This window comes from Sinohyriopsis cumingii, chromosome 9 (genome assembly GCF_028554795.1).
Source record: "Sinohyriopsis cumingii isolate HCF-2022 chromosome 9, ASM2855479v2, whole genome shotgun sequence".
Lineage (NCBI taxonomy): Eukaryota > Metazoa > Mollusca > Bivalvia > Unionida > Unionidae > Sinohyriopsis > Sinohyriopsis cumingii.
In genome coordinates, this window is record NC_142969.1 from 78,867,120 (window position 1) to 78,880,406 (window position 13,287).

General features: G+C 36.1%; 1 protein-coding gene across 2 annotated transcripts in view; it reads right to left on the minus strand.

The window, feature by feature from the left end:
- The window catches only part of LOC149792079 (uncharacterized), a 33,335-nt gene extending 20,264 nt beyond the window's left edge, over positions 1-13,071 (minus strand). Inside the window, exons 1-6 of one of the 2 annotated variants that reach the window (XM_089970589.1) lie at positions 12,904-13,069; positions 12,361-12,555; positions 8,410-8,546; positions 5,556-5,682; positions 5,071-5,205; positions 3,687-3,878 (exon numbers count right to left, since the gene is read on the minus strand). In XM_089970589.1, the coding sequence (XP_089826715.1) occupies positions 3,687-3,878; positions 5,071-5,205; positions 5,556-5,682; positions 8,410-8,546; positions 12,361-12,555; positions 12,904-12,991 (874 nt within the window). In that variant the 5' untranslated portion in view covers positions 12,992-13,069. Of the gene's footprint in view, positions 1-3,686; positions 3,879-5,070; positions 5,206-5,555; positions 5,683-8,409; positions 8,547-12,360; positions 12,556-12,903 lie in introns of both variants that reach the window. The other variant, XM_089970590.1, reaches the window with a different exon arrangement.
- Between the last annotated feature and the right edge of the window lie 216 nt (positions 13,072-13,287).

A 13,287-nucleotide genomic window follows, 5' to 3' on the forward strand; every position in this document is an offset into this window, starting at 1 on the left:
TTGTTGAACCGGTCATCTTTGAAAAGCTCTCGAATCTGAGGACCCACAAAAACTCCCTCTTTAATCTTTGCTTCGCTGAGTCGAGGGAATTTTTCATGCAGGTATCGGAATGCTGGCAAAGTCCGGTCAATGGCTTTCACGAAGTTCTTCATCAAACCTAGTTTGATGTGAAGGGGTGGTAGCAAGATTTTCTGAGCCTCAACCAGAGCTGGGTGTTGGATATTCTTCTCTCCAATGGCTACATTCTGCCTGTGAGTCCATTCCTTCCTCATGTAGTGCATTTCCCTTGCTCGGCTATCCCACTCGCATAAGAAACACATGTATTTTGTATATCCTTGCTGCAGTCCCATTAAAAGGGCAACTACCTTCAAATCACCACAGAGGTGCCAGCTGTACTTGTTATACTCAATGGAATTCAGTAGCTGCCTTAAGTTATCGTATGTCTCTTTCATGTGGACAGCATACGCTACTGGAATAGATGGAAGAATGTTTCCATTGTGCAAAAGCACAGCCTTGAGACTCAGTTTCGAAGAGTCCACAAATAGTCTCCATTCTTGTGGGTCATGAGTGATTTTTAAAGCATTCATGAGGCCCTCAATATCGGAACAGAATATCAGATTACTTTCCTTTCTGAAGAAAGGCTCCAATTGCTGGTGGCGCTTTCGATATGCAGTAATTGTGACATCTTCTTCTAGAAGATTCCATTGTTGGAGTCTTGATCCTAGCAATTCTGCCTTGTTCTTTGATAAGTCCAAATCACGAATCAGGTCATTTAGTTCTTCCTGTGTTATTCTGTGTGGGGTTGATGATGCACCACAGTGAAAATCTGGATCACTGCATGCTGATGGACCAGGAGAAGAACAGGTCGACTCACCTTTGTCTTCGTCAGATGAATCAAGAGAATATTCTGCTGGAGGTTCTGGAATAGGAAGTCCCTCACCATGTGGAACTGGTCTCAATGCAGACGGAATGTTTGGGTAGACTATTCTCGACTTCTTTCGCTTCGTTATTCCGCCGGAAAGAGGAGGAACCAAGCAGAAGTAACAGTCATTTAGGTGGTTGCTTGGCTCTCTCCACACCATTGGGACTGCAAACGGCATTGATGACCTTTTGCAATTCAACCACTGTGAAAGCTGTGTTGTACATGTAGCACAGCATATATGCGGAGCCCAAGGCTTGTCTTGGTCACCAACCTTGCATCCGAAGTAAAGATGATATGCCTTCTTCACTTGAGAATTGATACTTTTCTTCTGGTTGGCAAATGTCACTTCCCCACAAATATAGCAAAAATTGTCCGCGGTATTAACACACTTTCGAGGCATTACTGTTCTTTATTGTACGTAAATGGATAAAATAATAAGTTTTATGTAACAGTAGCTTGAACTGTCTCGCACAACGTCTAAAATATTTTAAATGCTGAACCTATCTGATTGGGCTTTATATAGTACACTGCTTACGTCAGCTTCAGCAGCCGCCTGGCATTAGTATAATAGGCCTACACATGTATAGTACACTGCTGACGTCAACTTACTTCAGCAGCCGCATGGCATTAGTATTGCATTGCATCAGAAAATGATGCAATCAACTGTGGATGATGTGAGCATGATGGTATTATGCAATGTTACATCATTATTCCGGATGTTGCTGCAGTCCTACTGGAGAAATTTACACAGTGAAACATAGAAAATGAGGTATATGAATATCTTCAAAACGAGAGCCAATACAAATTTTTCACGGTTATATTCGTGTTCGGCACACCAAAATACTACAGATTAGGGCCTTTTCAAGTCAGTAATGATTTCACTGTTGACCAGTGTAATAGTCAATTGGGAAAGTTTTCGCTTCATTTAAACGAGCTAATGATTAACGTTATATTGAAAAGGAGACACAATTCTGTAAGAACAAGTGAAAAGGGGACACAATTCTGCAAGAACAAGTGAAAGGGGACACAATTCTGTAAGAACAAGTGAAAAGGGGACACAATTCTGTAAGAACAAGTGAAAGGGGACACAGTTCTGTAAGAATAAGTGAAATAACACAAACAGAAATAAATGGAACTAGCTCGAATACATTTCTCCAATCTAGTTCATAACAGTTCATAACTTAACAAATAAAAATAAATAAATAAACTAATGAAATGGTCTTCATCCACTTCATCAAAGAGAGTACATTTTACTGCCTGGTATTACAGCATCTCTAATGTTCTTAAAACAATCTATTTTGCTATATCACTGACAAGAATGAAACGGGAAATGGTATTAATTCCACATGGCTACTGCAACCTCAAAATGTACATGAAGAAACGTCAAATGATAGAATGACGAAAACTGAAAGCCAACTAAAGGTTAATGTTGAATGCTTAAAACACAGCTGAAAAATTTAAACCACTCCAAAAAGATTATCCATCATGTATAGAATATTGTGTGCTGAAAAATGGCATTAAACCCATGACGACAACAATATTCATAGAGTTTAATGCTAAGATTTATCAATCTAAATCTACATTCGAGTGTGTTGACTGAGAAATAATCAATTATATCGGTATGGATCAAGGTAGCATTGATGAAACAGAAAAAACGATAGAAGTGATTAGAAAATTGTAGTTAATTTGGATTTACAATAGCTGCATATAAATTCAAAACTTAAGTAGATTGAAAGATACCCCCCATTATGTTGAAGAATTGATTTAGTTGACAGTGAGCTAGAGGCCGTTAAAACTGAAACAAACAAAAAAGACACTAGCTTCATGTGGCAATATTGACATATTAAACACCGAAATAAAACTGAAAAACAGAGCTATCTAAAACTTAAATGAACACCAAAAAAAAGGTTGCAAAATGGGTGTTATAATGGATAAATTAAATACAAACAATAAAATCTGACCATGAGTTTGAGGATGAAAAAAAAACAAAAAAAAAAAACAAAACAACTAATGCCTGGCTGTTTAGCGACATGGAAACGTTGGGGAACCAGCCTGAGATCCCTGATCAGTACTTTTTCATGGGGAAAATAAACCCCGAATAAAAAAATATATTTAAATAAATTTTTTAATCCAAATTCGTTTTGATTTTTTTTAACAACATGCATCACAGATCTGAGAGGGAAACTCCAACATACAAAAGTCTTTGTAATGTTGGAAACATGTGGGACTCCTCAATGGATGCCAGTTTATATAGCTGGGAGCTGGCGAAGGCCCACATATAGAGAAGTATTGTGTACTACAGTTTTCGAATTCCATTGAGTCAGGACTATATTCATCCGAAAACGAAGACCATATTAGTTATTTGATCCTAAAAAATCCGATGAGGTAATAATCAAAGAAAAAAAGCAATGGAACAATACCAGAGAAAACCTGAAGACGTCAACGAAAAAACAGGCCAAGATACTTGACTACTAGAATGATAGATTGGGTGTGTTTCAGTTGTGGGCAATATATGTGATCATGACAGAGCAGTAATTTAAACTAATCAGTGAATAATTTTATTTTTTTTAATTAAAAATTGTGCGTGATAGACAGACCACGCCACAGAGTTCAATATTTTAAAATATAACTCCATTTCTGTTAAATATTATCTACTTGTGCAAATTTAAAATTCGGGACGAATCCTTTTCTTCTGAAAGTGTTTATATAACGCAAGATATAACATTGCTCAACTAATGACGAATATTAACTCTAACTAGTTTACCCGCGTTATAGTCCGGATTGATGATGGGTGTTGGACTAACGAAGAATCCCATCCAGAGGCAAGAATCAGTGAAGGACTCAAAGTCAGGTTGATGCCAAAGCGAAGACAAGATCATCTTCGTTTTCCGACACTCTCTATTTGCCTCCTGCCACGTGGCTGGTCTGTTGTACACAGGATACTCTCTACTATGCGCTGAAAATATATGTGTCCCGAATTAAAAAGAACACGTTAAATCTATATTATGCCTGTGCATTTCGTTCAGTGGTGAGTCCACATTTTGGTGTTTTTTTTTTCTCCGCTGAAACAACGTGTTGTTTGTTTGATTTGGTTCAGAAGGAGTGTTTCTTTCTTTCTTTCTTTCTTTCTTTCTTTCTTTCTTTCTTCTTTCTTTTTCTTACACAACACTAGACTCACAACTGACAACATTCTTTGGAATGAGAGAAGTATAATAATGATGGGTAACAAAGCCAGATACATAATTGCTGACCCTAATCAGTAGGTCTCTGGATCTCTCATCTAATTACCGTCACGATCGTTGGCTATTTTGGTCGATTTACTCTAATGTGTTATTTTTTTTACCCTAATATTGAAAATTATTGACTGATTTAAAAATTTGTTGACTGGCATTGTTTTCATTTGTCCATCTTTAGAAGTAATCGTTGTTTCCATCTCTCTATTTTATCGCATGCCTTTATGTGATGTTGATTTCTCGATAAATATTCTTTTGTACTCGTTGTAACAAAGCTTACAATAACCGCTGGCTCCTTAAAAATCGGTGAATTTGCTTTTATCTTCTTCATCCATAGGATAAAATAATGAAATCCACGCTTTAATTGTATAATTTACAGAAAAATTCAAATTAATCAGACCTTTTTAATGTATTTTCTGACGAAATTTCCGTATCATACATCTTTAAAACTATGTGAAAGGCCTTTTAAAAATGGCACCACCAAAATGTGCCACATGTGAAAGATGAAATGCTCGTCGGATGCTTTGGTAGAAAGTTGCTTTGCAGCAGATTCCTGAACTTTCGATAATGGTACTAACAAACCTCGATATTTTATATATTTGTTACTCTGTGTAGAAACTGTTTCATATTTGTTCTTTAACCAAAGTATTGACAATTTGGGGGTTTACAAATAATAATAAAAACTCTGCGACATTACAAAAAAAGAACAACAAACAAATCATCAACATTATTGACCTGTCCACATCCGTACACACGGAAGTATATATCAGTTTAACTAAAAAGAACGTTTCATGCATTAGATTATTCTCACCCATGAGTTGTGAAGTAACGGGTTTAATTTGTAGCACAATAATGTTGACCTCGACATTAAAATGTTTTTTTTTTATTATACCCGTGCTTACACATGAAACTCACTCTGACACACGAAGCCAGGCATCGTCTTGTCACAGCTGGAGATATTGAATTGTTTGTCTGCGTCGTGTACAAAGCAAACACATTTACCCGTGCCCAGAAGCTCTTCTTCAGTCGTCAGCACCTCTCCTTTAGGAACTGTAGATATATAAATACATACAGTCTCATTAAATAGGCTCATAAAAGGACTTACTTGTCCTTTTTCCAAGATCATTATCATCATCATCGTTGTAATCGTTATTATAATCATCGTCATCGTGGATATATACATTAGCTTCTTCTTTATATGCTGACATATTCGACGATGATGTTCGGTCATTTTCAGTTCTCTACATAATACTTACGCAATAATTCGTAATATTCACTCTGGTCTTTGGAAGGTACGAATTAAAGTTATGTGAAAGGAGAAGAAGTTTTCAGTACAAGCAATGATATATCGAGACACTAATCTGCTGTATGTTTTTTCCATCTAGTAAGGATACCGATACCTAAACGGTAGAGCGAGATAGAGTTCCCTTCGCACTCGTCCATCCCAGTGGCTGAACAGTTACGATCACAATATTTCGCTAATACCAGTGCCGTCGTGTCGGAAAAACACATGCAGAATCCATTAGCCTGTAAGGACAATGTAACATAAATCATAACAACATAATTATAATTGGAAGGTCTGTTACTAAAATCGTAAATATAAAATCTAGTAAACAACAGGTAGACCCAGTATTTCATGGGGAGTTTCCAATGTTCTGGTCTCAAATTGAGATAAATATGTTTGTTTACAAAGCCAAATCAATTATTCAGGTCAGGTAGAACATTAATTTGATTTAGGACAAGGTTAAGTCTAAAATACAATTATCCAATACATATAACAAATTAAAAAAGATAACAAACAGTGCAAATTAAATATACATAACGACAGCCTTGTAACAAGCACGACAAAAAATAATGTTGAATCTCATCCTGTTACTTATTAGCATAGTAGAAAACTACTTGAAATTGTGAGCTCAAATATCTCTGACGCTACTGGTGAAAACTGGATTAAATATTTATTCTGGATAATTTGTGGGTGCAAACCGTAGAAAGTATTCCTACAAAGATTCAAAGTTTTTCTTTGGTAGGACTATGGACCTTAGTGATGAGGTTCTAGTTAACGGTTAGGTCTTTCACTTGAAACGTTTAATAAATTACAGACCAAACATACAAGAATAATTATCAAGACTATTTACAGTCGCTCACAACGTCAATTGCTGCAGTATAAGTAAGAAAGACTAAAATTTCCGTCTCTTGGTTGCACCTGACAATTTCCTATCCATTGCTAACACAACCCAGATTATGTTGTTGTTGTTGTGGGGTTTACCGCCATTTTCAGCACACGATAGGCTATGTATGGCGGCCAGTATTAATGGTGGAGGAAGAACCCGGGAAACCCCCGGGAAGAACCACCGACCCACGAGAAGCTACTGGCAAGCTTTCTCACATACCCACATTGGCCGAATCCTGGACTCGAACCCACGCAGACAGAGGTGAGATGGCAGTGATCCGTAACGGAGAGCGCTTTAGACCACTCGGCCACTCGGCCCCTCCCCCCCCAGATTATGTAGCATGATGTTACAGCCTTTCCCTATCCATTTCTAAAAGAAGCCAGAGTATGCATCATTACGTGACAAACTTTCCCTATCAATTTCTAAAAGAAGCCAGAGTATGTAGCATGACGTGACAGCCTTTCCCTATCCATTTCTAATAGAAGCCAGAGTATGTAGCATGATGTGACAGCGTTTTCCTAACCATTTCGAATAGAAGCCTTAGTATGTAGCATGACCTGACAGCTACTTCCTATCCATTTCTAACAGAAGCCAGAATATGTAGCATGACGTGACAGCCTTTTCCTATCCATTTCTAATAGAAGCCAGAGTATGTAGCATGACGTGACAGCTATTTCCTATCCTTTTATAATAGAAGCCAGAGTATATAGCATGACGTGGCAGCTATTTCCTATCCATTTCTAATAGAAGCCAGAGTATGTAGCATGACGTGACAGCTATTTCCTATCCTTTTCTAATAGAAGTCATAGCATGTAACATGACGTGACAGCCTTTTCCTATTTAAGACAAGCCAGAATATTTAGCATGACGTGAAAGCTATTTCCAATCCATTTCTAAGACAAGCCAGAATATTTAGCATGACGTGACAGCTATTTCCTATCCATTTTTAATAGAAGTCAGAGTATGTAGCATGACGTGACAGCCTTTTCCTATCCATTTCTAATAGAAGTTAGAGTATGTAGTATGATGTGACAGCCTTTTCCTATCCATTTCTAAAAGAAGTCAAAGTATGTAGTATGATGTGACAGCATTTTTCCATCCATTTCTAATAGAAGTCAGAGTAAGTAGAATGATTTTGACAGCTATTTCCTATCCAATTATAATAGAAGCTATTTCCTATCAGTTTCTAATAGAAGTCAGAGCATGTAGCATGACCTGACAGCTAGTTCTTATCCATTTCTAATAGAAGCCAGAGCATGTAGCATGACGTGACAGGTATTTCCTATCAATTTCCAATAGAAGGCAGATTATGAAGCATGACGTGACAGCTATTTCCTATCAATTTCTAATAGAAGTCAGAGTATGTAGCATGACGTGACAGCTATTTCCTATCAATTTCTAATAGAAGCCAGAGCATGTAGCATGACGTGACAGGTATTTCCTATCAACTTCTAATAGAAGGCAGATTATGAAGCATCAACTTAGCATATTGATCTATTTGTGGTTTACAGCTGTAGATGACTGACCTAAAAATGCTCAGCAAACCTCAGTATATACTATTGTCAGATCTGCTTTCATGTAAAGTGAAAACACCCGAACAACCAAGACGACATAAACAGATGGGTATGCAAGCTATCAGGAACAGCCAAGACGATGAAACATGGGGTAATGCACACTATCAGGAACAGCCAAGACAAAGAAATCATATTCTTTCCATGTTTTATACAGTGAAACTTGTCTAAATCGCCACCCTCTAGGTACCAACGTAAAATATCGGTTTTAAACAAGTTACTGTTTAATGACGCCTCTGCTATATTTATCTCCACTTAATATGCTTCAGCCATTACCACATCTGTCAGGAAGTTAATGCCTACATTCAATGGTTTTGTCTGTAGCGTTGATGTTTTAATGTTCGCTTTGTAAAATACTGGCTAATAGCCATGATAATTACACTTTATTGTAATGAAAACACACGTAACAAACCATTTTCTTATCCACCATCATAAAAGTGAAGTAGATATCCCATCTCTCTCTCTCTCATTTTTTGTCACTCTCTAGCTTTAAAAAAAAATTGTAAACGTACCCTGAGCCCAACAGCAGCATACTTGTCGCGAATTAGGCAATATCCCAGACACTTTGGCAAGGAGATCTGCGTACCAAAATAGGACATAGGAATATCCTGTAGAGACAATGCTTTTGGACTTGTTTCCTGGACACAACCTGGAGGGAAAGTCATATTAGGAAAAAATATTGAATTGTACATGAAAGACACACACACACAGACACACACACACACGCGCACGCACGCACGCATGATCTCAAATGGGTAACGATTTAATGATGAATTTATGAAACGAGTTGAATAATGTCCAGCTTTTGCGAGCCTTGGCGAGCTAAATCTGGACATTATTTAACGAGTTTCATAAATTTAATATTAAATCATTATCCATTTGAGATTCCTTTTATCACATAGTTTTATTTCAGTAGAAATTATTTATATAGAAAGAAGAATGAATAATTTTGTTCATTCTTACAGACGCTGTACCTTTCGTTTGTTGTGCGTAAAAAATAGTCCCAAACAAAGTTGAAATAGTAAAAGTATATTATAAATTTTTGCTAACTATAAATCAAAGAATAAGCATCCATCCAAATAAACAGAACATTTTACAAACAACAAAACATTTGTCAACACAAAATGTCCAATGCGTGTGATGTCACATTGTTTGTTACGGTGCACAGTACCAGTTTGAGTTGGCCTACACAACACAGTGCCAGTGTTTACGTTGAACTTCTACAACACAACTAAACATTACATTCTTGCTATATTTTTGTGAAAAGTAGATTACTGGATGCAGACATTTACTATAATGTATTTGTGACCGGATATTTGCAGTATTTGATCTGGAACATTAGATTGTACAGAAGACGTGAACAAATCTCCTTTTGAGTCGGACTTGCATCACATATTTACTGCGTAAATATGCTGTGGTTGCATAAAATTATGACAGTTTGGGAGACCGGTTTATGTCTACATTCTTCTGTGAACAAAGGTGAGTTTATTTACTTCAAAGTTCACATTTAAACCAAGCTTGTATATAGGGTGGATTCCATGCTACAGATATACCGCCGCTCCATCCCTACCCCCACCCTCGCTATCATCTGAGCATTATCGGTAGTTTTATTTATTGGTATTGTTCTTGTCTTGGAGGGTTTGCCATTTTTCATGTTATGATATGTTATACATGACATAACAAACCCCTTTGAGAATAAATTGGCAATATTGAAACAGACGAGACCATTTTCCCCAATTCCCTTTAGCGAGTAGAATATTTAAAAAATGGCGGCCACAAATGTTCAATGAAAACAACAAATTCCGTAAGGCGGGGTTAAAACATTTTCCCAAGATCGCAGCCAATCAGTAACGAGAATACTGCACAATAATTTCATGGGCTTATTTGGACCAGTCAAAATCACATAAAGTAAAGTGATATGTTCACATGTGATAATATCAAAAATATTAAACTATAGGCAAAGTGTACCGACTATGTGATATAAATATAAATAAATAAATAAATAAATAAATAAATATATATATATATATATATATATATATATATATATATATATATATATATATATATATATATATATATATATATATATATATATAGTTGTTGTTGTTGTTGTTGTAGGGTTTAACGCCATTTTTCAGCACTAGATAAGCTATACATGGCGGCCAGTATAACTGGTGGAGGAAGAACCCTGGAAAACCCAGGGAAGAACCACCGACCCCTGAGAAGCTACTGGCAGGCTTTCCCACGTACCCACGCTAGATGTGATATATATATATATATATATATATATATATATATATATATATATATATATATATATATATACACACACATACATACATACATACATACATACATGGATGGATAGATCGATATATATAGAGAGATATGTGTACAGATTTATACAGGCTAACCTATATTGGGAACTCAAGGCTACATCAGGTTATATACAATACTAACTAAATCCATGATATTTATCTTGTTTTAGTGGATATAAAGACATATTTCACGAGTGAAACAGTACACACTGTATTGTCACGAGTGGCGAAATAGCAAAATCCGATTATTGACATGTATTGTTTTCATGCTTCTTTGCTATGCGTTTAACGGCTGCATTACTACATATATAAAAATACGTTCAAATTTATAGTAACTTTAGAACAGCAATTTTTTTTTTACAAAACCTTGCACAAATAATACTTGAAATTATGTCTTTTGTCAAAATTAATGACTGTTTTCGAAAGAAAATAAAAATATTTTTACTTTCGTTAACGTATTTTTTGGGCGCGGATGGATACAGTGAACATTGTTGGCTTGAGGGTACTGTAGAAACATACAAGAGCGATCACATCGGACAAATTTCAGAGGCTAACATCTTTAATCAAAAGAGAATAATGATTGTGACTTTACTTGTACGTATTTTGTTCTTTATTTTGTTCATTTTTGAATTCAAACGTGAAATTTTGGCCTTGGCTTGCGTGCAGTCTAGTTCGGTAACAGACGCTACACTGAAACTTCGATTGTTAATTTCGTTTTGCAAGCAACACTTGTTAATTCCGAATTTATCCATCTTTTACAAGCAAGATTATGATTACGCTGAGAGTTATAATCGTTACTGGAACCATTTTGTATTTAATCAAGAGCATTATCCTAAATATTGTCCGTTTGTCATATAGGGTAAAATGCACGTGATACAATATGGGTGACAGAAATATCAACAGTTCGTATAAGTTCAGTCACAAATAATTTTCAGAATTCACGTAGAAAACTAATTTAAAAAGTGAATACTTGAAGCTTACATTTGTTATTTAGAGTACCTTTATATTTTTTTAATGGCGCCTCCTTATTGATTAAAAAATGTATACGTAAAAAAGTTTATAATCTTGACATAAATCTGTTCATCGTGGTTGAAACAGAGTTTGATCTGGTTTGTTTTTTGGTGCTCTATGACACAGTAACACAAGTGCCGAGGCAATTGGAGTAAAGTACCTTGCGCAAGGACACACCAAGATAGATGACCCAGGCTGGCCTGTTGTTAGGATTCGAACCCTTTCCATCGTGATATTAGAAGAAGAAAATTGAAATATGCCTAACTATGGAAATATAGATTTCAGTTACATACATAAAACAGGATATAACTATTTAATGGGAAAATAAAGTAGTTCCAAAGTGATTTCGCCACTTTGGCGATAAAACTGCTATCTCCACTGTGGCGATATAATTTTTCTTCCACGTATATTTCAATATATCATGATGAAATACATGATTAAAAACCTGTTACTGTCCACAAAAGACTTTGCGCGGAATTTTTATACCATGTTTGTAGTGATCTTTAGCTAATCGAATTAGATTTTAGGACCATTATATCAATTTTCCCTCTTTGTGTGTTCCTTTTTTTACGCTGCTGTGAATATGTGCTTTATTTTGTTTTAAAAATCATTGTTAGCACAACTGAGCAAAATCCAAACCAGGTGGATAGATGAACTTTCTTAGGCATATTAGTAAATATAAATAGATGACATAAATAGATGTTCAGGTCATAATTAAACGTTTATGTTTCTGTACACATTTTGTTTTATTTGGACATATACTTTTTATCCGAAAACCGTGTTAACATGGTTGAACATATACCACATGAAGTAGACAAAATTTGGTAAGCATGATTGTATGCATATATAGATGACCTTATTAGAATTTTCCTGGCAAAATAGCAAAATTTCACATTGATGTAAATTCTTCAACGTTTTGCAAAATAATTTTTGGTCAGCAGTGGAGTCATGCATAGTTTACGAACACAAATCTAGCTGTATGTATTAATGCATCGTTGGGGGAGTCAGTCACTGGGTACATGCTTATGGGAATACTGCAGGTACACTCGATATGCATCCCTCTCCCACCCCTCTCCCCTTCGGTTGTACATAGGGAGGCTGCTGAATAATCGAGGGTGAGTAATTGCTTACCGATCCAGACCACAACTTGTGCGATGTTCATGGGCATTGTCCAGAACCTGACGTCTTTTTCAAGCTTTGGAAGTAATCTATCTTTATCCTTGTCTGACAAATTCTGTGGCGATAGAAGCCGTTCTCCTCGACCAGCACAACGCTCCAATGCACTTTTCCATGTTGTTGGATGCTCGTCCACATGAATAGTTGGATCTATTAGTAAATGAAAGTACAATGTTCTCTCTCTCTCTCTCTCTCTCTCTCTCTTTGCCCAATAATTTAGGGCAGCAGTCGAGTTAAGAATGATACAGAATGCTAATAAAAAAATCATTTTGAACACGATTAAAATTTTTAAAAATAGGAAATATAATTTTGAACATCATGCTAACTTCTGTAAATTTACAAAGTATATCTATGTTTTTGTTTACTTTAGCTGACACATGCCATTCTAACGTCGCGAAAAGTAAACAAGACCTAAATTATACCAGTCACTGGTCACATTTTTCATGGACCTATATCATTTTCAAAGTAACGCATTCGTCAGGTGTGTATATGACTTACCACCATTCCATGAAGGCACAAAACAGGTTATTGATAGCAGTGAAATTACAAGTATTAAATCGTGAACCTTTCTCGAAGATGTTGACATCTTAATAATGTGTTACTTCGAATACAATTTCTCGATATCTTAAGCAGCCAGGCCTATATCCTCTTCCTAGTTGATGAACCGGATGAAGCGAGCAAACTCGGGGTGACTGATATAGGGACGTGACATTATAAAACCGCACTTCACATTGTAATCCCACTCTCTGTATGGATACGAAGTCTGCATATAGAATCTCTTTAGCTAGTCTGGTGGCATTAGCCTTCATTCCTCTAAATATGTCCAGGGGAGCAATCTCGTTAGAAACAATTGCACCCTCTAATTAAGTTCTTTTAATCACT